Genomic DNA, 26,725 nt, shown 5'->3' with positions numbered 1-26,725 from the left:
GGATAAGTCACATAGAGGCATTGTGAATCGCTCTTTGTTGTTAATAGTTCTAAATCTTGCTTTTTCATAGTAGACCAATGCCGATCACCAATCATTGACTCTTTGGTGATGCTTGTTTGTTTTTCTTATATGCTTCTGTTGATACATGCAGCCTCCTCAAATGCGTCTTCAGACGAAGCAAAAGTGAAACCTTGCAACTCCCCTTAATTACCAAGATTTACTCTACATCATAAATCTTCAAGAAACGCAAAATTGTCTTGTGACCTCAGAGTAACCATCCGATTGTCGATTTCTAGGTTTTATCAAAAGAAATGTCATCTATGTATCTTTGTAACTGAGTATAGAAGATGGCATTCAATGTAATCAGACACTTAAGAGTTAGCTATACGGGTTTGCTACATCAGTCCAATGCCTAAAGCCACTACCCCGCATCTACCATCCCCCACAGTTTGGCACAACAAGTACATCTACTGTCTCATCAACAGCTTACCCCAACCAAGAAAGAGTGTCACTTCCTATAACACCAAACCACCAGAAACCCTAGACATGGCCATCAGACTGAGCATCGTCTGCTCATGCAGAAAAAAGCTTTACAACAAAGCTATTCGCTCACAAATGCCATGTTACCTTCTGCTCTGGTTGGCAGGGATAATTGTGAAGCAGGCATTGTCTAGACAATTTTCTACAAATGCATAGATAATTGAAAGGGATGACAATAAAAGCCCTAGTGGCATGCAGCTTAATTTGTGGCCACGACAATGAACAAAACCAAGTACTTCTTGACTAACTGTAGCTGATCTTTACAAATTGCATTCAAAGATTTCTATCTTCGCGTTATTGTGTATGATAGTTTCTGGCACTAGCTGTATTTGTCACTTGATAACTCCACATTTCAAGTGCTACTCAACTTGTCTCCTCCATTGGTAGAGGAAAGAGCTGGTCTATTATATCATTTGAAAGAATACAATTTGGATCCAGCTCTTTTCTGGCTTTGTTCAGCTTATCAATGGGAAAACTCTTGCTCAATCTCTTCCGCAACCACTCCTTGTCATCGGCCTCGACCTATACATCAAGCTTTATGAGACTAACTTCTTTGTGTACAAAATTGCACAAGCTAAGAGAAAGAAGTTACCACCTCAAGCTTAGCCCAGTGTTCATATGCCTCATAAGCATCCCAAAGCTTCCTCTGAGCAGTGCGACGATATTCCATGAATTTATTGGTGATTGCCTCCCTTTGCTTTGCATCGTCTGTAGGCAGATACATAATGATTCCAACCTACCCAAAAAACTATAATTAGTAATCAACAACAAATTTGTAAATTCGGCACAGAAATTACTTTGTTCTAATGCACTCCTTTTTGTTACCGCATTTATTCTTGAACATAAACCCTTAAGAAAATCCCTTACCCATGAGAAAATAGAGCCGTCTACAGGACTGGAAGCAGGGCTTAATAGGCTCCTGCTTCTAACTGACCAACGCTGCTCAATTGGTGCAGGAGCAGGTATGCCATTTTTCTTTATCAAGTCCAACAAATTTTCCATATACGTTATATCCTCCCCAGTAGGCTTCTTAAAATTCCCAACAGGGAAACAGACCTCTGAAACCCACTGCTGCCCTCCACAATCAAACCCAAGTATCTCATCAGTCCATCCCACCCTGAAGCCTTCACATCGTTTCCAATACTCCGCCTCCACTTTATTCACCTGCATTACATGTTCATAATTCAAAGGGTCCATTGCAAGGAGTTTATCTCTTAACTCAGTGAAAGAGAGTTGTGCCAGCTCATCATCAGACAATACTTCCAGTAATAAGCTGGCTAGACCATCTTTTACTGAACTAGGAGACGAACCACTTGCAAGGCTTTTTGCATCTTTATCACCAGGAGCTTTGCTCTCATCACCCAGTTTTCCTTCCGCCGCCGCCCTGCATTTAAAACGCACATAAGGCACACATCATAAATACCGTACAAAAAATTGCAGCCAAAACTTATGAAGGAACCTGTGTTTAAGGGCACATTGTTTGTAAAAAGAGCGTACAGGTTCCAGTCGATCTTCCTCACTGTACTTGGACTTGAAAACAGGCGGTTGCTTGCCTTCAGGTAGAGGGTTGCACTTCACGACAACCACACAATCTGTATCTGGAATCCACATGTACCTCAAATGTTTGTTCTCCTGCAGCCAATTCCTGAGTGGCATGTCCAAAACAAATTAGAAAAACTCCTCTTACTTTTACTACCAACTCGGTAAAACCTAACTTACTTGTGCCTTTTGCGGACTTCTTTCTTGGTAGTTACAAATGTATGCTCCAACAACTTCTGCACTGGTACACATTGCAAGGTAACCTCTGCAACTACTCCTAGCATGCCAAGGCTACATCGGGCAAGGTAAAATAGGTCGGAATCCTTTTCAGCAGAAAGTTCCAAAGTTCCCTTCGCAGGAGTTACCATTTTTAATCTCACTACTTGCTCATCGACTGGAGGTATTGCTGCACCAGTACCATGAGCACCAACCTAAGAAACATGCAAAAACTAAGTTACCTTTTGTTAAAATAATATGTGTAGAGTAATGTAAAAATAAGCTATTGTTGTTGACTGTTTCTTGGATATTTCAATCATCCTCTTAACAGCTACCTAAGTTTCATGCATTGCCTAACATTTGCTTACAACATGATTCACAGGAAAGCCTCCTCTAGGAAATATAATCAAGCTCAAAGCATGGAGTGAAACCAGCTAGCACTTTAAAGACAAAACACTGGATGACAGCACATACTTGAAATAACACTTAAAAATACAACACTTCACAAAGCATGTCACAAATTAAAGCTACTGGACACTAACAGGCCATACCAAAAACTGATGCGCTGTTGATGTGGCGACCCTGGCTGCAAAACACGGAAGGCTGTATGCGATTGAGGTGCTTTCGGCCAGCGCACCTTTGGTGTTCTGTTTTCAGCTGTTGGCAGTGCGCCCAATTTATGGGCCCCCTTGTACCTTTAAAAAGGCTCGGAGAGGGGAGCTCTAGAAGATATGCAGGTTGCAGGTTGCAAAGCTCACCTCTCTTGTTTCAGTCACTCAACAAGGAATAGGTATGTTTATGATTTTGTGTTAAAAGTGGTTTCAGGGATATTCCTCAGGAGATTCTTGAAGAAGATGTAGCAAACTTGGACACTCCAAGTCAAGATTCCACCGCGACACGACAGGAAATTCACTTCAAAACAGTTCACAGTTCACAATTGATTCAACACTGGCCCGGCGGAGTTCCGTGCCTCGAGATATTGGCCCCAAAGACTAGCACCCCTTTCAGGGTTTCTTTTTGTATTAATCTGCAACTCAAAGTAGAAAGGAGTGGTTGGGACTCACTCTCAAACTTTGCGTCCAGATGCTCTGAGAAGTGAGAGCCCAACAACACTTATAAAGAGATTACAAGGGATGCCAAAAGCAGAGCCCCAAAAGCTGTCCCAAAAGCTTTCAAAAATAAAGCATGGCTCACTCACAAACTCTCTCTTGAGTAAATAAAGCAGAGCTTTTAAAAAAAAGTAAAGCTCTCTCTCTCCCCCAAGCATTGCGTAGACAAAAGCAGCCCTAAAAGCTTCCAGAAATTTCCGTACGCAGATCTGCCACGTCAACAGGCCGGAAATTACGACGGAAATCACAGGGATCCGTACGGCAGTGCCATATCAGCATGCTGCACAAATTTCGGTGCCGTATCTCAGCCAGACTGCATTTTCCCCGGGCTTGTCCATGCCAATGTGTGTGTCACATGGGCAGCCACGTCACCAGTTTGTGACATACCCCCCTCTTGAAAGTAATCGTCCTCGATTACGCCTACAAAACAGACAGAGGCCAAAACTGTCTTAGCAGACACTAACTGTTTGTACCGACGCACTAGGAACACACATCTAGCACATGTACCAATCGACAGTTACATCACATGACATCACATGACAAATCACATTCAACATTCATTTGGATCTCAAACCATGATTTATCGGCAACGCAATTAGCAATCGCATCTAGATCCACTCAAGACCTCATAGATGCCCAATTGACTAATCCCTATTGCAACCATGTTTATCTAGATCATTCAGACCAGAATGCTGCAGTCATTTTGTCTATCAGTTCTTGCACTTAAACAAGTTAAGAGCAAATGAGTATCATATTATCGGGAATTCCAGTTCATAAAGTCATACAGCAGAATGCTATCAGCTCTCAGTATCCCTAAAGCTCAAAGAGACATCAGTGACTCTAGTATCAAAAATCGAGGCATCTATTGACAAAGGAGCGGAGTAACTCCCCTCTTGTGCATACCCGCTGCACCAGATATCCGGCCAAGCTGAATTCGGGGTTCCATTTGGAATAGACTATGCTAAACGAAAAGCCTCAAGGTAAAGATTCACAATCTGAGCAGTATCTGCTAGGTCCTCCTCCTCCATCCACTTCGCATCCAATGCAGGATAGTTCTTGAATTTAACCAAGAACCGCCTTATCACTTTACCCTCAATCTTTCTGTCTTTATGTGCCAATATCTGTTTTGGAACAAGGATCTCCTCGTTTCTTCCACTTCGGGTTGCTCATCAGGCTCCCCATCTTCGGGCACATCGCCTTTAAAAGGCTTCAAGAGACTCACATGAAAAGCATTGTGAATCCTCCAAGTTTCGGGCAGCTTCAATCGGAAGGAGACATCATTTATCTTTTCGGAGATCTGGAAAGGTCCGTAGTATCGCATACTAAGCTTTGGAAAAAGCCTCTCCTTCCCCTTTTTCTTTCTTAGGCGTGCCTTCTCAAAACGTAAGAGCACCCAATCGTTCTCCTTCAATTTCAAATCGCGACGATGGCGATATGCTGCCTTTTTCTGTCTTTCTACAGATTGTTGCAAAGCCTCCCTCGCGGACCTTGGCAAAAGCCGTGTGCAAGTCACGCATGTACTTATCGGCTTCAAAAATCTTATCTTCCGTGCTTAGGAAGGGTGGAACCTTCGTAGCAGCTTCAATAATCTCAAATGGCGCCTTCCCCGTCGACGAGTGTATCGTATTATTGTAGGCAAATTCCACCGAAGGTAAATACTTTTCCCATTGAGTCTTCTGATCCGAGATGTAAGACTTCAATAAATCTAGTACCACTGAATTGGCAATCTCAAATTGCCCGTCAGTCTGCGGGTGGAAAGATGATAAGTATAACCGGCCTGTTCAATCCAAAAAGGGCGGTAGACTTTACTTTAAACCTTGATTTAGCTTTCACCCATTATTAGTCGTCTATTTTACCTGTACTTTCAAGACACAACAAAGGGGAGAGGGATACAGGCTGCTAGATTGCACCTGTATGAGTAGACAGACACCAGATTGGCCCCTAACTTAGGCGCCCCTTTCGGTATTTCTTTATTGTTCAAAAGAGGGAATAAACGCTATGGTTCACTACAAGCTGTCCCGCACAAACTCGGTTGAATTTCCACTATTCCAGCCCGATTTCGGCGTCATAACTGTACTAGAACCCTTCACAGTCAGTATTCCCACGCATTGGCCGACTTTCCCGACGCATACGGGCACTTTGCAAAACCTGGCGAGAATCTGCAGCACGCTGAATTCTCTGTTTTCAGCCCTGAAAATGCGCTAGATCACCTGTACAACGGTCCCCTTGCGTCCCCGAACCTCCTGGGGGTATTAGGGTCCGTTTAGGGCCAAAACCCTAAACCTGCAAAAATACACAGCAGGCTGTAATTCACTGTTTCGGGCTCCGTTTCGCGTGCCGGTCGCATCCCTAGCAAGTCCTCGAGCTCCCGCACCTGTAGGGCTACTTGCCCTTTGAATCGGACGAGATTTCTGGCGTGAAACCTCTCCGAATTCACAAGTACCTGCGGGAGGATTAGCCGCTAGCTAATCCAGTACCTGTGCAAGAGGCTCTTGCCTCGGCAATCGCGCATGAACCCACACAACTGTACATTGGTCAAATGAAGAGCCCACTAGAGGGGCATAACATACTGCCAAAGGGGAGAGAGAGGGCAGTGCGTAGCGTGCAGGGCATCACTCCTGGCACCGCACTGTACATAGGAGGGAAAGCAAGCACTCCATAGCTCTTAACCTGTGACAAAAGCTGCAAATGAGCCTCTCCCAGCTTAAAATTCAGCGCCAACTCTCTCTTGCATTAGAAACTGCACCAGAATGTGCCACTTGGCACATTTACAAGCATTTTCCCGTTTCGGGGTTGCCGCCTAAAAATCTCCCAACTGGTTGCCCAGTTGACTTCACCGCAGAGTAAGAAAATGTTCCCCTTGTCATTCCGGAGGTAATGACGCCAACACATTTTCAGGTCCCAAAATAGCAATTCCCTAAATTTTAGGAGATGCTGCCATTGTATCTTTCTAGGTCATCCGACCCTCTTTGTACATTGTGGCCACATCCAGAACTGAAATGTAGCCTCTGTAGCAAAGGATTCCACTTTGGCTAGTCAATGACCCCACTTGGCTAACCATAGTCCTTGTCCAACCTTAGTGCTCTCTTGCCCTCAGGCCTGGACTCCCTCTGGACAGTTCCACACTAGCTACGCAATGCAGGGCAGTTAGATTTCCCGAGGGGTGTTTCCAAAAAGTGAAAGTAAATAGATAATAAGAAAGAAATCAACAAAAAGGATAGATAGTAGTCACACGCTGGTGACATACCCCCCTCTTGAAATCTCAAACGTCCTCGTTTGCATCTATGTCGTACATGCTTACTGTCAACACTGATGTATTCCAACACCTGTCGACACATATACGACACATACATGCTCATTGTCAACCCTGGTGTATTCAACACCTTGTTGACTCATGTATTGCCTGCGTGTGAACCCTGTCCCAATGACATAGTGGTAGCTGCGCACTGTGCCATTGCTTTGAGTCACTAACTTTCCAATGACAAAATGGTAGCTAAACATTTTTCCATTGTCTTATAGTACACGTTGGATCCCGTAACACTTTCAAGCATACCCAAACCGACAGTTTAAGAATGCAGTTACACATGTACTCTTTAATAGAAGCAATCACTGTATCCTTGACAAACTGACAAGAAATACTCACTTCTATAGCACTAACCAAACTTTTGGACATTCCATAAGAGCAATTGCCAAACTAACAATCTGTACAGCTCTAACATTCATGTAACAGGTATTTGATTTGAGCTCACTTTAAATACCATGTACATCATTTCTTTCAGAAGTCATTGTCACACTGACAATCCATATAGCTTTCAAACTCAAGGGGTCAAGGTAGGTTGCAAATCGAAGGCTTCCAGGTAAAGTGATAACACAGTTGGTGACTCTGCAAGTTCACCTTCTTCCATCCACTTAGCATCCATTGGTGGATAGTTTCTGAACTTTACCAAGTAACGCCTAGCAACCTTGCCTTTCACTTTCCTTTCTTTGTGTGCCAAAATCTGTTCAGGGAGAAAGATCTCGTCAAGTTCCTCGACTTCCGGCTGATCTTCAGCTGGCATATCTTCTGGCACATCACCCACATAGAGTCTGAGAAGACTCACATGAAACGCATTGTGAATCTTCCAACTGTCAGGCAATTTCAGCCTATATGCAACATCACTGATTATGTCGCATACTTGAAAAGGCCCATAGTAACGCATGCTGAGCTTTGGAAACAGTCTTTCCTTGCCCTTAATCTTCTTTAACCTTGCCTTTTCAAAGCGTAAAAGCACCCAATCACCAAGTGAATATACTACTTCACGACGGTGACGATCAGCTGCTTTCTTTTGTTTTGCCTGAGTCCTTTCTAAGGCCACTTTGACCTTCTTGTACATTTCATCCATGTCTTGAACATACTTATCTGCTTCAAATATCTTGTCCTTTGTATGCAGTATGGGAGGAACTTTCTTACCACCTTCAACTATCTCAAAAGGTGCCTTGCCAGTTGATGAATGCACTGTATTATTGTAAGCATACTCCACCAATGGCAAATATTGCTCCCATTTTCCTTTATGCTCTGACACATAGCACTTCAGCAGATCTAGGACAGTAGAATTTGCCTCTTCTGACTGTCCATCTGTTTGAGGATGAAATGACGAAGAGAATTTGAGCGTGGTGCCCATATTCTCAAACAAGCCTCTCCAGAACAAACTTGTCATGCGTGGATCACGGTCGCTAACAATCGACTCTGGCATTCCATGATACTTGAAAATATTGCTCATAAACAAGCGTGCCATCTGATCTGGCTTTATCTTCTTCCTGACAGGAATAAAATGAGCCTGTTTGCTGAATCTGCAAATAATGGTCCAAATACCATCATTTCCTATCTGCGTTCTCGGAAGATCAAACATAAAATCCATAGCAATACTTTCCCATGGTTTATCTGGAATAGGTAGTGGTTGCAATAACCCTGGTGCCTTTTCCCTGTCAAACTTGACCTTTTGGCATATTAGGCATTCTCGCACAAAGGCATCCACATCCCTTCTCAATGTAGGCCAATAGAAGAATGTCTCAACCGCTTTAACTGTAGCATCGATACCACGATGCCCTGCATACGGTGGGACATGACTCTCCTCCATAACTTTGCGTCGCAATGGCTTTGTGACACACAATCTGCCATGCATCATCATGAACCCGTCTTTAAGAAGATAGTGTTCATGACGTTGTCCATCCATTAGTTGCTCGAAGACCCTTGCAAAATCTTCATCATTTGCATATTGTTCTCTCATATCATCAAGTTCATGATGATAAGGAATTGACACAGTTGAAATTTGTGGCTTCCTTGACAAGCCATCAGCCACAACGTTCTTCTTGCCTTCCACATGCACAATCTGAAAATGGAACATGGACAAGATATTTGCCCATCGCATATGCTTCTCAGATAACTTTGTCTGTGTCAAGAAGTACCGCAAGGTCTGATGGTCCGTTTGGACAACGAAATCTGCACCTAGCAGGTAGTGTTTCCAACTTAAGAGCGCATGAATCACAGCCAGTAACTCTTTCTCATAGACCTGCATGGTCATCTCTGGCCCTTGCAAAATTCTGCTCTCATAGGCTACTACCCTGCCATCTTGCATTAGCACTGCACCAATGCTACTACCACAGGCGTCACACTGGACCACAAATGACTTCCTAAGATCTGGCAACACAATGACTGGATCCGAAGTCATCTTTTCCTTTAAGAGATTAAAAGCTGAAATCTCTTTTTGTGTCCATCTAAAGGTGACTGCCTTCTTTTGAAGAGCATGTAAAGGTGAAGCAATCTCAGCGAAATTTCGGATAAACCTTCTGTAATAGGAGCATAGTCCCAAAAAGCTTCGGACATCATGCACCGTCTTCAAATTTGGCCATGACTTGATCGCTTCAACTTTTGCAGGATCCATTCTGACACCATCCTTTCAGACAATGTGTCCCAGAAAGTGAATCTCTTCTAGAAAAAACTCACTTTTCTTTGCATTGATGAGCAACCTATGACTGCGTAGCTCTTTGAACACAATGGCCAAGTGAAGCCTATGCTCCTCTTCATTCTTTGAATAGACTATCATGTCATCAAAGAATGTACCAACAAACTGCTGGTGTGGACGGAAAATTGTGTCCATCATCCTATTGAACGTAGCAGGAGCATTTGTGAGACCAAAGGGCATCACTAAAAATTCATAAAGGCCAAACGTCGTTCTAAAAGCAGTCTTGTGCACATCCTCTGATCTAATACGGATATGATGGTACCCACTCTTTAGATCTATCCTGCTAAACATAGCTGCTCCTCCTAATTTGTCTATAATATCATCAATTCTAGGTATAGGGAACCTATTCTTGATGGTATTCTTGTTCAGTGCACGGTAGTCGATGCACATACGCCATGAGCCATCCTTTTTCTGCACCAACAACACTGGAGAACAGAATGGAGATGAACTGGGCTGAATCAGCCCCTTTTCTAACAACTCCTGTACTTGGCCTATTATCTCTTTCTGCTGAGCCGCACTAACCCTGTACGGAGGCTTATTTGGTGGGCTATTGCCTGGCACCAAATCTATCGCATGGTCCTCCGGTCTCTCTGGCGGTAATTGAGACGGTAATGAATCGGAAAAACAGTCACTATACTGTTGTAAAAACATTGACATTTCTTTATCTAGCACAGATAAATTTGATTCATCACAATCTGACACTTCACGTGCAAAAACCAAGTACGCAGAAAGATGCTTTTTCATTACAGAAGTAATAGCAGAAGCTGATACAGTAGGAATAGACTCCCCTTTAAGCTTTACATCCAGAACGTGAGTCTTTCCCCTGCTCTGTACAGTGATCTTTTTGTTGTAGGCATCCATGATTCCCTGTACACGAAATAACCAAGGAATACCTAACAACACATCACATCCGTCCAGTGGCATGATGTAAAATTCTTCAGCATCTACATAGCACTGGATATGTAGACGCAACTTTCCAATGATGGGCGTCACAGCCTCTGTATGGCCAGGACATGCCAAACCTGCCTCTGTTGTATACCCCATCTCTTCAGGTCTGATTCCCAACTTTGAAGCCAATTCTGGGGAAATAAAGTTGGCTTTGGCACCTGGATCAAAGAAGATAAGCACTGTTTGATCCCTGACCTTTCCCCATGCTCTGCAAAGCTCACTTGCATCTGAATTTGGCTTGTCGCCCACCATATCTGGCACTAGACCAGCCATGGGCTTCTTTCCTTTCCTGTCCTCCTTGTCTTCAGAATCAGCTGGCCTTTTCTTTGTAGGACAATTGTAAGCAATGTGGCCAGGCTGCTCACATATAAAGCATTTGTTCTCTGTCCTCAGGACCTTCTTTTGCTCTTCTGACTTGCGAGGAAAACGTCTTTTCCATTTCTTTGCTGGTCCTTTTTCTGATTCAACCGTAGCTTTGTCTTTCCCTGCGTTGGCAGACTCCTGAGTCCCTTTAGGAGCCTCATTGGGAACGTGCTTCTTGGCTGAATTTTTCTTGCCTGATCTTGCCTTGACGCCAGTGTTAAATTCACAATCTTCTCCCTTGAGCAAACCATTGCTAGTGTTTGCTACCTCGATGAGCTGCGTCAAAGTAGTGACTTTGGTCTTCGTGCAGTATTTTCTCGATCCTTTAGGTAGGCCACAACAGTATTTTTCAATCTGTTCTGTCAATGGCACAAACCTATAGGAAGTTACTGGAAGTAGAGCTTTCCAAAACTTCCGATTGTAATCATCCAGATTTCTGCAAGTGGCAGCATTTAGCTGGTGCCATTCTGTCATGACATCTGCTTCAAAGTCATCAGATAACCATGCTGCTGCAAAAATCTGCTTGAAGTAAATCCATGTGGACGGAGCTTGCCCTTGAAGCAATAAAGTTGTCCACCATTGTCCCGCATTCCCTGTCAAGAAAGTGGCTGCCTTGCGGACCTTTGAAGCCTCTGTAAAATATCCCCCTGCATAGGCCTTGTCAAACTGCTGGAGGAATGAGAGAGCCTTCGTCCTGTCATCAAACCCTGTAAAGGTCGTGAATGACACACCTTTGCCACCTTCTTTGTACGGAGTTGGCCTCTCTAACGGCGTTAAATTGTCATATGGAAGTGACTGAAACATGGGAACATTATTAGGGTTCATCTGTGTTCCTTGGCCGCTATTAACTTGACCTGGAAATGCCATATTTGGCTGCTGATTTGTAATTCCAGCCATACCAAAGTTTGCCTGTGGCATCCCAAATTGGCCCTGAGTGCTCTGAAACCCTGGTAGCATGCCCGTGACACCATACATGGGGTTAGGCATCATTGTTTGAGCACCCCCAAACACTGTTCCTGGCGTATAAAACTGATTTCCAGGTGCATGACCAGCCATGCTCTGGAATACGGATCCACCTCCAAAATAGCCAGAGTGTACTGAAGGTGGTGGGAAGACCTGTTGCATAGCCTGTAGGTTGCTTCCCTGCCCATTAGAACCAGCTATAGGCTGCTGAAAGGTGGCGGGCTGAACTGGTACAGCTTGAAAAACTGGCATCTCAGCCACCTGTTCTTGCACCTTAGGCATAGGTTGTGGAGACTGCATGTTCTCCGTAAAGTGTACAGGTGTTTGCATTGAGTGACTGTGAAGTATGAATCACCTGTGCTCGAGCCTTAACAGGCTTTTGAATATGATCCAGTGACCCAACTTGCTGAGACGGAACAGGAGGTTGCAGAAAGGCTAAAAACCTCGGGTTCTGCATTACTTGTGTGAACATAGCCACAGCAGTAGCAAACTGGGTCCTGAATATATCGTCATCAGTCTGTGGTGGTCTTGAGGACTCACCCACTTCATGTGTCTGTTGACCCTCTGAAGAGGAAACCTCTTCAGTCACATCATCTGGTTTGTCAGCCATAATTGCAATTCCCTGTGTCTTCAAGCCCAAAACTGACCAAGGCTCACTTCTATGGGAAAAAGTGATTTAATCCCGTCGATGGAACCATGTAACCGGCCTGTTCAATCCAAAAAGGGCGGTAGACTTTACTTCAAACCTTGATTTAGCTTTCACCCATTATTAGTCGTCTATTTTACCTGTACTTTCAAGACACAACAAAGGGGAGAGGGATACAGGCTGCTAGATTGCACCTGTATGAATAGACAGACACCAGATTGGCCCCTAACTTAGGCGCCCCTTTCGGTATTTCTTTATTGTTCAAAAGAGGGAATAAACACTGTGGTTCCCTACAAGCTGCCCCGCACAAACTCGGCTGAATTTCCACTATTCCAGCCCGATTTCGGCAACATAACTGTACTAGAACCCTTCACAATCAGTATTCCCACACATTGGCCGACTTTCCCGACGCATACGGGCACTTTGCAAAACCTGGCGAGAATCTGCAGCACGCTGAATTCTCTGTTTTCAGCCCTGAAAATGCGCCAGATCACCTGTACAGCGGTCCCCTTGCGTCCCCGAACCTCCTGGGGGTATTAGGGTCCGTTTAGGGCCAAAACCCTAAACCTGCAAAAATACACAGCAGGCTGTAATTCACTGTTTCGGGCTCCGTTTCGCGTGCCGGTCGCATCCCTAGCAAGTCCTCGAGCTCCCGCACCTGTAGGGCTACTTGCCCTTTGAATCGGACGAGATTTCTGGCGTGAAACCTCTCCGAATTCACCTGTACCTGCGGGGGGATTAGCCGCTAGCTAATCCAGTACCTGTGCAAGAGGCTCTTGCCTCGGCAATCGCGCATGAACCCACACAACTGTGCATTGGTCAAATGAAGAGCCCACTAGAGGGGCATAACATACTGCAAAGGGGAGAGAGAGGGCAGTGCGTAGCGTGCAGGGCATCACTCCTGGCACCGCACTGTACATAGGAGTGAAAGCAACTCCATAGCTCTTAACCTGTGACAAAAGCTGCAAATGAGCCTCTCCCAGCTTAAAATTCAGCGTCCAGCTTTGTGAGCTGCTTCTACGAGCTTCATCGGTTGTTTGGGTGAGCATACGTTGTCCGATTTTGCATTGCAGCATATCCACGTGTTCACAATGAGTAGAACTACACATTAGGCACTTTAGATTTTGGAAACGAAGACCTGCATATTTCGGCCAGACATCCTACGTGTTTCTGCACCAGGTGTTTTGGGTTGGGATTTTGGTTCATAGACCTTAGGGAGAGCGACCTATTGGTATTAGTAGGGTCTTGCATTAGAAACTGCACCAGAATGTGCCACTTGGCACATTTACAAGCATTTTCCCGTTTCGGGGTTGCCGCCTAAAAAATCTCCCAACTGGTTGCCCAGTTGACTTCACGGCAGAGTAAGAAAATGTTCCCCTTGTCATTCCGGAGGTAATGACGCCAACACATTTTCAGGTCCCAAAATAGCAGTTCCCTAAATTTTAGGAGATGCTGCCATTGTATCTTTCTAGGTCATCCGACCCTCTTTGTACACTGTGGCCACATCCAGAACTGAAATGTAGCCTCTGTAGCAAAGGATTCCACTTTGGCTAGTCAATGACCCCACTTGGCTAACCATAGTTCTTGTCCAACCTTAGTGCTCTCTTGCCCTCAGGCCTGGACTCCCTCTGGACAGTTCCACATTAGCTACGCAATGCAGGGCAGTTAGATTTCCCGAGGGGTGTTTCCAAAAAGTGAAAGTAAATAGATAATAAGAGAGAAATCAACAAAAAGGATAGATAGTAGTCACACGCTGGTGACAATAAGAACTTCAACCGCGTGCCAATGTTCTCCCAAATATCCTAACAAAACAAACTCGTGAATCTAGGGTCCCTGTCGGAGACAATCGTCTCGGGCATGCCATGTAATCTGAAGATCTGGGCCGCAAACAGACTCGCTAAGTGATCCGGCTTGATTGTTTTCTTCACTGGAATGAAATGAGCTTGCTTGCTAAATCTGTCAATAACATTCTAGATACCATCATGACCACTCTCTGTTCTCGGGAGATCAAAATGAAACCCATTGCAATACTTTCCCAGGGGCGGGTGGGTATGGGCAAAGGCTGTAACAATCCCTGTGCTTTATGCATGTCAAACTTGACCTTTTGGCATACCAAGCAACTGCGCACAAACTCGTTCACATCCTTCTTGAGTCTCGGTCAAAAGAAGTATCTCTCTGTAACAAACTTGGACACTCCAAGTCAAGAATCAACCGCGACAGCACCAAATAACCACTTCAAAACAATTCACAGATCACAATAGATTTGCACTGGCCCGGCGGAGGTCCGTGCCTAGAGATATTGGCCCCAAAGACTGGCGCCCCTTTCGGTATTTCTTTTTGTATTAATCAATCATCAAAGTACAAGAGAGCGGTTAGGGTTTCACTCTCAGACTCTGCGTCCAGATGCTCTGAGAAGTGAGGCCCTCACCACTAATTTAAAGGTTACAAGGGATGCCCAAAAGCAGAGCCCCAAAAGCTTTTAAAATCAAAAGCATCAGTTCTCTCTCTCTCTTAGAGAGTCTTTTCTCTTTTTTTTTTTATAAAAAAAAGCAAAAGCAAAATTCGCGTCGCTCATCGTTTTCCAAAAAAAAAAAAAAAGATTTTTTTTTTTTTTAATAATCCGCCTCCGCGATTTCCGGAATTTAGGGTTTTTGGCAAAAATTAGGGTTTGCAGGAATTTTAGGGTTTCTGGCAGAAATTAGGGTTTCTGCTGTCCGCCACGTCATCACTTTGTGACATACCCCCCTCTTGAAAGCATTGTAATCGACCGCGATTACGCCTGCAAAACCGACAAAAGCCATAAACCGTCTTAGCAGACACTGACTGTTAGTACCTACGTACTAGGAACACACATCTAGCACATGTACAAAATCGACAGTCACATCACACGACATCACAGGACATCACCAGACATCACAGGACATCACATGACATTCAACATTCATTCGGATCTTAGACCATGATTTATCGGCAATGTAGCTAGCAATCACATCTAGGTCCAATCGAGACCTCATCGATGTCCGATTGACTAACCCCTATTGCAACCATGTCTATTCGAGATCAATCAAAACCAAAATGCTGCAGTCATTTCGGCATCAGTTCCTGCACTCACAAGAAGTCAAGAACAAATCAGTATCATAATCAGGAATTCCATTTCATAAAGTCATCCAGCAGAATACTGTCAGCTCTCAGTATCCCTGAAGCTCAAAGAGACATCAGTGACTTTAGTATCAAAATCGAGGCATCTGTTGACAAAGGAGTGGAGCGACTCCCCTCTTGTGCATCCCACTGCACCAGATCTTCGGCCAAGCTGAGTTTCTGGGTTCCGTTTGGAGTAGACTATGCTAAACCAAAACATCGAGGTAAAGTTTCACAATCCGAGGAGTATCTGCTAGGTCCTCCTCCTCCATCCACTTCGCATCAAATGCAGGAAAGTTCTTGAACTTAACCAAGAACCGCCTTCGGACTTTACCTTTCTTCGTATCATTATGTGCCAAAATCTGTTCAGGAACAAGGATCTCCTCGTTTTCTTCCACTTCGGGTTGCTCATCAGGCTCCCCATCATCAGGCACATCACCCTTAACAGGGTTCAAGAGACTCACATGCAATGCATTATGAATCCTCCAAGTATCTGGCAGGTCCAATCGGAAGGAGACATCATTTATCTTGTCAGTAATCTGGAAAGGTCCGTAGTATCACATACTAAGCTTTGGAAAAAGCCTCTCCTTTCCCTTTTTTTTTTCTTAGGCGTGCCTTCTCAAAAGTAAGAGCACCCAATCATCCTCCTTCAGTTTCCAGTCGCGACGATGGCGATCCGCTGCCTTTTTCTGTCGTTCTTGAGACTTCTGTAAAGTCTCGTGAACCTTGGCAAAAGTCGTATCCAAATCTCGCGAATATTCATCCGCTTCAAATTTCTAATCTTTCGTGCTCAGGAAGGATGGAACCTTCGTAGCAGTTTCAACAATCTCTCATGGCGTCTTCCCCGTCGAAGAGTGTATCGTGTTATTGTAGGCAAATTCCACCAAAGGTAAGTTCTTTTCCCATTGAGTCTTCTGATGCGAGATACAAGACTTCAATAAATCTAAAATCACTGAATTGGCAATCTCAGATTGCCCGTCAGTCTGCAAGTGGAACGATGACGAGAACTGCAACCGTGTGCCAATGTTCTCCCAAATTGCCTTCCAAAACAAACTCATAAATCTGGGGTCTCTGTCGAAGACAGTCGTCTCAGACGTGCCATGTAATCGGAAAATCATCGTGATCATTCTGTATTCTCGGGAGATCAAAAAAAATGAAATCCATTTCAATATTTTCCCAGGGGCGGGTGGGTATGGGTAAAGGCTGTAACAATCCGTGTGCCTTATGCCTGTCAAACTTGACCTTCTGGCATACCAAGCAACTGCGCACAAACTCTTCCACATCCTTCTTCAGTCTCCGCCAAAAGAAATCTCTCTCTACCCCTTTCATGGTGGTAGCAATGTCGCGGTGACCCGTAAAAGGTGGACAGTGGCAATCAGTCATAACCTTTTCCCTCAACGGCTGTGTAACGCACAACATAGTCTTTTTCATCAAGTAGCCTTCCCGAAGGGAGTATCCCGCTACTGTCTCCCCATCCCGTATCCGTGTAAAAATATCTGCAAAATCTGTATCTGTGGCATACTGATCGACCATATCCTCGAAGCTCCTATGATGTATCGCGGAAATAGCCAGAACCAACGGTTTCCGAGACAAAGCATCTGCCACCACATTCTTCTGTCCCTGCACATGGACAATCTGGAAGTGAAACTGTGACAAGATGTTCGCCCACCGCATCTGCTTTTCCGAAAGCTGCTTCTGTGACAAGAAGTAGCGCAAACTCTGATGGTCTGTAAAGACAGTAAAATCCGCTCCAAGTAGGTAATGCCGCCACTGAGTAAGAGCATGGATAACCGCCAAAAGCTCTTTCCCATAGATCTGTGCTGTCATCTCCGGCCTAGAGAACAAACGGCTCTCGTAAGCTATGACATGGCCTTCTTGCATCAAGACCGCACCCAGACTACGACCACAAGCATAACAATATACTTCAAATGACTTCTGCAAGTCCGGCAAAGTCAAATCTGGTCCCGTAGTCAATTTCTCTTTCAATGTCCGAAAGGCAGTCACCTCTGTGGGTCCCCACGGAAAAGGTACTCCTTTCTGTGTCAAGGTATGCAAAGGGGAAGCAACCTCTGCAAACTTTCGTATGAACCGCCTGTAGTACGAACACAGTCCCAAGAAGCTTCTAACTTCATGGACATTCCTCAAATCGGGCCAATCACGGATAGTCTCTATCTTGGCCGGGTCCATTCGCACTCCTGCTGCTGACACAATGTGTCCCAAAAAGTGTATCTCTGGTAGGAAAAATTCACTTTTCTTTGCATTGATCACTAACTTGTGATCTCGTAATGCCTGAAAGACTTGAAGCAGATGATCTCTGTGTTCTGCCTCATTCTTGGAGAAAACAATGATGTCGTCAAAGAAAGTGCCAACAAATAGCCTGTACTCTCGAAAAATCTTGTCCATCATCCGGTTAAATGTCGCAGGAGCATTGGTTAAGCCAAAAGGCATCACCAAAAACTCAAATAACCCAAAAGCCGTCTGAAAAGCTGTCTTGTAGACATCTCCTGGTGCTATCCTGATCTGATGATATCCACTCTTCAAGTCAATCCTGCTAAAGCACGAGGATCCCTGTAACCTGTCGAGTATATCATCGATCCTAGGAATCGGAAATCTGTTCTTGATGGTGATTTCGTTGAGAGTGCTATAATCGATGCAAATTCTCCAAGATCTGTCTTTCTTCAAAATCAACAACACTGGAGAGCAATACGGTGAAGTACTAGGCTGGACAAGACCCTTTTCCAAGAGGTCTTTCACTTGGTTCATAATCTCTTCATTCTGTGCTCGGCTCACACGGTAAGGTGGCCGATTCGGTGGCGTGCTTCCAGATATCAGATCAATGGTATGATCTTTAGGCCCTCTCAAAAGCAATCGGCATGAGCGTGGAGAAAAAAATCTTGGCGTTCTTTTCTTCAGGTCAAAACATATTCAACTTTTATCCATGGTTCAGTTCTCCCAAAAGAATTGAGTAAGAAAACTGAAGTTCATCAAGTACAATCTCTAAGCCCTTCATTTATCAAAGTCGCTTTCTCGGCCCGGTAGTCAACCACGGCGTAGTTCTTGTGGTACCAAGGGATCCCGAGTAGAACGTCACTCTCGTGCCCTGAACACCCCTGTCATTGCAAACGAAGTTTGCCAATGCTCGGTGTAATGGCAACATCCCATCCGGGTGCCAGTCGAACTACCTCCGCCAGTGGCGTCAGTCTATCGGGCGCAGTTCCAAATCGAGCCGCCAATTCCAAGTGAAAAGAAGTTGGCCTTGGCTCCTTCAAAAGAGCTTCTACATCCTTCACTTTGCCCCAAAAAAAAACCGGCAAAGTTTGTACTTTCATTCATTTGATTCGGTGCAAGTCCCACGCCATGTGGTACCAGTTCTGCTTTTCTATCTGCCTTTTCTGCCACATTCCTCAGCTGCTCTCGAACTCTCAGACCTGTCGTCGTCTTTATCATTCTGTTCTTTCTGTGCCTTATCAGGGCACTTTGCGGAAATATGTCCATGTTTCCCGCATCCAAAGCACTTCCCCTCTCTGATGAAGCGAGCTCTCTCCTCAGGAGTAAGCTTGGGTCGTGCATCCTTTTTTTTTCTCTGGGTTGCTCTTTTTCATTCTACTTTCATTCCCAGAAGTCTGTTGGGCTCGTTGTGTCATGGCCTCATCTGTGGGGTAGGTCAGTCTGCCAGAGTGAATGGCAAAGCCCCGCTTCGCATGACTCATCAACTCCTGAATAGAAGCTGACTTCTGTTCCAAGCAGTGATCTCGGATCTCTGTAGGTAGACCCAAGGTAAACCGCTCAATTTGTTCTCTGAACGAGATCTTCTTGAATGAAGAGGCGGGTAGAAAAGAGCTCCAGAATCTTTCACAATAAGAATTCACTGTATCGCTCTTGGTCATCCGGAGATGGTTCCAAGCAGCTCGTATATCTCGCTCAAACTCTTGAGTCAACCAAGAAGAAATAAAAAGCCTCTTGAATTTCAGCCATGTAACTGGCACAGTCTTGCTTAATAGAAGCGTGGACCACCAAGTAGGAGCATTCCCCTCAGAGTAAGAGGCAGCTCTCCGAATCTTGGAGTGCTCTGAATAGCGTCCTCCCGCGAAAGCGATGTCAAACTGCTGTATAAGAGACAAAGCCTTCGAAGCATCTGAGTATCCTGAAAAGTATCAAACTTGATCGAGTGGCCACCTTCCTTAAACTCTCGGACTTTCTTGCTGTTATCTTCGAGAAAGTCATACTGGTTGGCTTTGTAAAAATTCTTCTTGTTCGCATAAAACTTTCCGTCATCGGAATCTGAGCTGTCTGTAGACGAGTCCTCAGTAGAACTGTCAGTCTCTGGGCGAGATGTAGCCTTCTTTGCCTTTTTCTTGCCCGTTCCGAAGCTTTGTGTCTTGCTTCGCTTTTTGCTTTTTTTCTGTCTTCTTCGCTCTAATCCGAGGAGCTAGAAGAACTGTCAGAAGAAGAAGAAGAAGAACTGGGTACTCCTTCAAATCGAACACGCTTCTTCCGTTTCTTTGCTTTGTCGAATGTCGACTGACCACCCAAATATCCCGGAAAGTCAGTACCTTTCTTCTGCTTTTTGCCGTGCTTTTTGCCTTTCTTTTGCACGTCGAAAAGCTGAGCAATCCGTGCATCAACCACGTTCTCCAGTTCCTTCTCCGTATATTTCTTGGAGGCAGAAGGTTTCTTGAGAGCGGGTTTCGGGAGTGGTGTTGTGGTTCTCTGCCACTCCATCTGTACCTCTTCCAAAGAGGTCTGGTTCATATATTTTGCCATCTTCGGGTCCTTGGCAAAATTGAGCATCATCATTGTTGCCTCGCTGATCAACTGGCGACGCTCTATCTCTCGCCGCTCCGCCTAAGTAGGCCAAGGCGGGCCATACTCTGTGCCTGAATCTTCGTTGTGATCCCAGCCCGCATCTCCAGATGCAGAGGGAATCGACTGATCATTGCCTGAAGCCATAGGTGCCGCAAAAAAAAAATTCGGAGATCGGATTTCCCGTAGAAGAGAAATCGGCCGTGCTCTTATACCACTGTAACAAACTTGGACACTCCAAGTCAAGAATCAACCGCGACAGCACCAAATAACCACTTCAAAACAATTCACAGATCACAATAGATTTGCACTGGCCCGGCGGAGTTCCGTGCCTAGAGATATTGGCCCCAAAGACTGACGCCCCTTTCGGTATTTCTTTTTGTATTAATCAATCATCAAAGTACAAGAGAGCAGTTAGGGTTTCACTCTCAGACTCTGCGTCCAGATGCTCTGAGAAGTGAGGCCCTCACCACTAATTTAAAGGTTACAAGGGATGCCCAAAAGCAGAGCCCCAAAAGCTTTTAAAATCAAAAGCATCAGTTCTCTCTCTCTCTTAGAGAGTCTTTTCTCTTTTTTTTCTTATAAAAAAAAGCAAAAGCAAAATTCGCGTCGCTCATCGTTTTCCAAAAAAAAAAAAAAAAAAGATTTTTTTTTTTTTTTTAATAATCCGCCTCCGTGATTTCCGGAATTTAGGGTTTTTGGCAAAAATTAGGGTTTGCAGGAATTTTAGGGTTTCTGGCAGAAATTAGGGTTTCTGCTATCCGCCACGTCATCACTTTGTGACACTCTCTACCCCTCACAAGGTGGTAGCAATGCCGCGGTGACCCGTAAAAGGTGGACAGTCGCATTCGGTCATAACCTTTTCCCTCAAGGGTTGTGTAACGCACAACATGGTTTTCCTCATCAAGTAGCCATCCCGAATTAAAAATCCTGCTAGTATCTCCCCATTCCGTATCCGAGTGGAAATATCTGCAAAATTTGTATCTGTGGCATACTAACCGACCATATCCTCGAAGCTCCTATGATGAATCGCGGAAATAGCCAGAACCAACGGCTTCCGAGACAAAGCATCTGCACCAAATTCTTTTGTCCCTGCACATGGACAATCTGGAAGTGAAACTGCGACAAGATGTTCGCCCACTGCATCTGCCTTTCCGATAGCTGCTTCTGTGACAAGAAGTAGCGTAAACTCTAATGGTCTGCGCAGACAGTAAAATCCGCTCCGAGTAGGTAATGTCGCCATGGAGTAAGAGCATGGATAACCGCCAAAAGCTCTTTCTCATAAATCTGTGCTGTCAATTCCGACCTTGAGAACATTCTGCTCTTGTAGGCAATGACATGGCCTTCTTGCATTAAGACCGCACCCAGACTACGACCACAAGCATCACAATATACTTCAAATGACTTCTGCAAGTCCAAACTGGTCCTGTAGTCAATTTCTATTTCAATGTCTGAAAGGCAGTCACCTCTGTGGGTCCCCACGAGAAAGGGACTCCTTTCTGCGTCAACAAATGCAAAGGGGAAGCAACCTCTGCAAACTTTCTAATGAACCACCTGTAATACGAACACAAGCCCAAGAAACTTCTAACTTCATGGATATTTTTCAAATCGAGCCAATCACGGATAGTCTCTATCTTGGCCGGGTCTGTCACCAGCGTGTGACTACTATCTATCCTTTTTGTTCATTTCTTTCTTATTATCTATTTACTTTCACTTTTTGGAAACACCCCTCGGGAAATCTAACTGCCCTGCATTGCATAGCTAGTGTGGAACTGTCCAGAGGCAGTCCAGGCCTGAGGGCAAGAGAGCACTAAGGTTGGACAAAGACTATGGTTAGCCAAAGTGGGGTCATTGACTAGCCAAAGTGGAATACTTTGCTACAGAGCCTACATTTCAGTTCTGGATGTGGCCGCAGTGTACAAAGAGGGTCAGATGACCTAGAAAGATACAATGGCAGCATCTCCTAAAATTTAGGGAACTGCTATTTTCGGACCTGAAAATGTGTTTGCGTCATTACCTCCGGAATGACAAGGGGAACATTTTCTTACTCTGCCGTGAAGTCAACTGGGCAACCGGTTGGGAGATTTTTAGGCGGCAACCCCGAAACGGGAAAATGCTTATAAATGTGCCAAGTGGCACCTTCTGGTGCACTTTCCTCATGCAAGAGAAGGGGGCGCTAAATTTTAAGCTGGGAGAGGCTCATTTTCAGATTTTGTCACAGGTTAAGAGCTATGGAGTGCTTGCTTTCCCTCCTATGTACAGTGCGGTGCCAAGAGTGATGCCCTGCACGCTACGCACTGCCCTCTCTCTCCCCTTTGGCACTATGTTATGCCCCACTAGTGGGCTTTTCATTTGACCAATGTACAGTTGTGTGGGTTCATGCGCGATTGCCGAGGCAAGAGCCTCTTGCACAGGTACTGGATTAGCTAGCGGCTAATCCCCCGCAGGTACAGGTGAATTCGGAGAGGTTTCGCGCCAAAAATCTCGTCCGATTCAAAGGGCAAGTAGCCCTACAGGTGCGGGAGCTCGAGGACTTGCTACGGATGCGACCGGTACGCGAAACGGAGCCCGAAACAGTAAATTATAGCCTGCTGTGTATTTTTCCAGGTTTAGGGTTTTGGCCCTAAACGGACCCTAATACCCCCAAGAGGTTCGGGGACGCAAGGGGACCGCTGTACAGGTGATCTAGCGCATTTTCAGGGCTGAAAACAGAGAATTCAGCGTGCTGCAGATTCTTGCCAGGTTTTGCAAAGTGCCCGTATGCGTCGGGGAAAGTCAGTCAATGCGTGGGAATACTGACTGTGAAGTGTCCTAGTACAGTTATGCTGCCGAAATCGGGCTGGAACAGTGGAAATTCAGCCGAGTTTGTGCGGGGCAGCTTGTAGGGATTCACAACGTTTATTCCCTCTTTTGAAGAATAAAGAAATACCGAAAGGGGCGCCTAAGTTAGGGGCCAATCTGGTGTCAGTCTACTCATACAGGTGCAATCTAGTAGCCTGTATCCCTTTCCCCCGTGTTGTGTCTTGAAAGTACAGGTAAAATAGAAGACTAATAATGGGTGAAAGCTAAATCAAGGTTTGAAGTAAAGTCTACCACCCTTTTTGGATTGAACAGGCTGGTTACATGGTTCCATCGACGGGATTAAATCACTTTTTCCCATAGAAGTGAGCCTTGGTCAGGTTGGGCTTGAAGACACAAGGGATCATAGACCAGACACAGGGAATTGCAATTATGGCTGACAGACCAGATGATGTGACTGAAGAGGTTTCCTCTTCACAAGGCCAACAGACACATGAAGTGGGTGAGTCCTCAAGACCACCACAGACGGATGATGATATATTCAAGACCCAGTTGGCTACTGCTCTGGCTATGTTCACACAAGTAATGCAGAATCCGAGGTTTTTAGCCTTTCTGCAACCTCCTGTTCCGTCTCAGCAAGTTGGGTCACTAGATCATATTCAAAAGCCTGTTAAGGCTCGAGCACAGGTGATTCATACTTCACAGTCACTCAATGCAAACACCTGTACACTTGACGGACAACATGCAGTCTCCACAACCTGTGCCTAAGGTGCAAGAACAGGTGGCTGAGATGCAAGTCTTTCAAGCTGTACCAGTTCAGCCCGCCACCTTTCAGCAGCCTATAGCTGGTTCTAATGGGCAGGGAAGCAACCTACAGGCTATGCAACAGGTCTTCCCATCACCTTCAGTACACCCTGGCTATTTTGGAGGTGGATCGGTATTCCAGAGCATGGCTGGTCATGCACCTGGAAATCAGTTTTACACGCCAGGAACAGTGTTCGGGGGTGCTCAAACCATGATGCCTAACCCCATGTATGGTGTCACGGGCATGCTACCAGGGTTTAAAACCACTCAAGGCCAATTTGGGATGCCACAGGCAAATTTTGGTATGGCTGGAATTACAAATCAGCAGCCAAATATAGCGTTTCCAGGTCAACTTAATTGCGGTCAGGGAACACAAATGAACCCTAATAGTGTTCCCATGTTTCAGTCACTTCCATATGACCATTTGACGCCGCTGGAGAGGCCAACTCCGTACAAAGAAGGTGGCAAAGGTGTGACATTCACGACATTTACAGGGTTTGATGACAGGAAGAAGGCTCTCTCATTCCTCCAACAGTTTGACAAGGCCTATGCAGGGGGAAACTTTACAGAGGCTTCAAAGGTCCGCAAGGCAGCCACTTTCTTGACAGGGAATGCGGGACAATGGAGGACAACTTTATTGCTTCAAGGGCAAGCTCCATCCACATGGATTTACTTCAAGCAAATTTTTGCAGCAGCATGGTTATCTGATGACTTTGAAGCAGATGTCATGACAGAATGGCACCAGCTTAATGCTGCGACTTGCAAGAATCTGGATGATTACAATCGGAAGTTTTGGAAAGCTCTACTTCCAGTAACTTCCTATAGGTTTGTGCCATTGACAGAACAGATTGAAAAATACTGTTGTGGCCTACCTAAAGGATTGAGAAAGTACTGTACGAAGACAAAATTCACTACTTTGACACAGCTCATTGAGGTAGCAAACACTGGCAATGGTTTGCTCAAGGGAGAAGATTGTGAATTTAACACTGGCGTCAAGGAAGGATCAGCCAAGAAATATTCAGCGAAGAAGTATGTTTCCAAGGAGGTTCCTAAAGTGACTCAGGAGCCAGCCAACGCAGGGAAAGGCAAAGCTTCGGCTGAATCAGAAAAGGGACCAGCGAAGAAATGGAAAAGACGTTTTCCTCGCAAGTCAGAAGAGCAAAAGAAGGTCCTGAGGACAAAGAACAAATGCTTTATTTGTGAGCACCCTGGCCACATTGCTTACAACTGTCCTACAAAGAAAAGGCCAGCTGATTCTGAAGACAAGGAGGACAGGAAAGGAAAGAAGCCCATGGCTGGTCTAGTGCCAGATATGGTGGGCGACAAGCCAAATTCAGATGCAAGTGAGCTTTGCAGAGCATGGGGAAAGGTCAGGGATCAAACAGTGCTTATCTTCTTTGATCCAGGTGCCAAAGCCAACTTCATTTCCCCAGAATTGGCTTCAAAGTTGAGAATCAGACCTGAAGAGATGGGGTATACAGCAGAGGCAGGTTTGGCATGTCCTGGCCATACAGAGGCTGTGACACCCATCATTGGAAAGTTGCGCCTACATATCCAGTCCTATGTAGATGCTGAAGAATTTTATATCATGCCACTGGACGGATGTGATGTGTTGTTAGGTATTCCTTGGTTATTTCGTGTACAGGGAATCATGGATGCCTACAACAAAAAGATCACTGTACATAGCAGGGGAAAGACTCACATTCTAGATGTAAAGCTCAAAGGGGAGTCTATTCCCACTGTATCAGCTTCTGCTATTACTTTTGTAATGAAAAAGCATCTTTCTGCGTACTTGGTTTTTGCACGTGAAGTGTCAGATTGTGATGAATCAAATTTATCTGTGCTAGATAAAGAAATGTCAATGTTTTTACAGCAGTATAGTGACTGTTTTTCTGATTCATTGCCGTCTTAATTACCGGCAGAGAGACCCGAGGACCATGCGATAGATTTGGTGCCAGGCAATAGCCCACCAAATATGCCTCCGTACAGGGTTAGTGCGGCTCAGCAGAAAGAGATAATGGGCCAAGTACAGGAGTTGTTAGAAAAGGGGCTGATTCAGCCCAGTTCATCTCCATTCTGTTCTCCAGTGTTGTTGGTATAGAAAAAGGATGGCTCATGGCGTATGTGCATAGACTACCGTGCACTGAACAAGAATACCATCAAGAATAGGTTCCCTATACCTAGAATTGATGATATTATGGACAAATTAGAAGGAGCGGCTATGTTTAGCAAGATAGATCTAAAGAGTGGGTACCATCAGATCCGCATTAGATCAAAGGATGTGCACAAGACTGCTTTTAGAACGACGTTTGGCCTTTACGAATTTTTAGTGATGCCCTTTGGTCTCACAAATGCTCCTGCTACGTTCAATAGGATGATGGACACAATTTTCCGTCCACACCAGCAGTTTGTTGGTACATTCTTTCATGACATGATAGTCTACTCAAAGAATGAAGAGGAGCATAGGCATCACTTGGCCATTGTGTTCAAAGAGTTACGCAATCATGGGTTGCGCATCAATGCAAAGAAAAGTGAATTTTTTCTGGAAGAGATTCATTTTCTCGGACACATTGTCTCAAAGGATGGTGTCAGAATGGATCCTGCAAAAGTTGAAGCGATCAAGTCATGGCCAGATTTGAAGACGGTGCACGATGTCCGAAGTTTCTTGGGACTATGCTCCTATTACAGAAGGTTTATCCGAAATTTCGTTGAGATTGATTCACCTTTACATGCTCTTCAAAAGAAGGCAGTCACCTTTAGATGGACACAGAAAGAGAATTCAGCTTTTAATCTATTAAAGGAAAAGATGACTTCAAATCCAATCATTGTGTTGCCAGATCTTAGGAAGTCATTTG

The 26,725-nt window shown here is 44.9% G+C and overlaps 1 protein-coding gene across 1 annotated transcript in view; it reads right to left on the bottom strand.

Annotated features, from left to right (window-relative positions):
- Positions 1-759: 759 nt before the first annotated feature.
- Positions 760-26,725, bottom strand: part of GLDH (L-galactono-1,4-lactone dehydrogenase) — a 57,500-nt gene continuing 31,534 nt past the window's right edge. The window contains exons 2-6 of the mRNA XM_086487502.1: positions 2,260-2,510; positions 2,000-2,185; positions 1,408-1,924; positions 1,136-1,276; positions 760-1,062 (exon numbers count right to left, since the gene is read on the bottom strand). Coding sequence (XP_086343628.1) covers positions 904-1,062; positions 1,136-1,276; positions 1,408-1,924; positions 2,000-2,185; positions 2,260-2,510 — 1,254 coding nt within the window. The 3' untranslated portion in view covers positions 760-903. The remainder of the gene's footprint in view (positions 1,063-1,135; positions 1,277-1,407; positions 1,925-1,999; positions 2,186-2,259; positions 2,511-26,725) is intronic.

Source organism: Adiantum capillus-veneris, chromosome 17 (assembly GCF_014529385.1).
Source record: "Adiantum capillus-veneris isolate H3 chromosome 17, ASM1452938v2, whole genome shotgun sequence".
NCBI classification, from domain to species: Eukaryota; Viridiplantae; Streptophyta; class Polypodiopsida; order Polypodiales; family Pteridaceae; genus Adiantum; species Adiantum capillus-veneris.
This window is presented reverse-complemented; position numbering and strand designations above follow the sequence as displayed.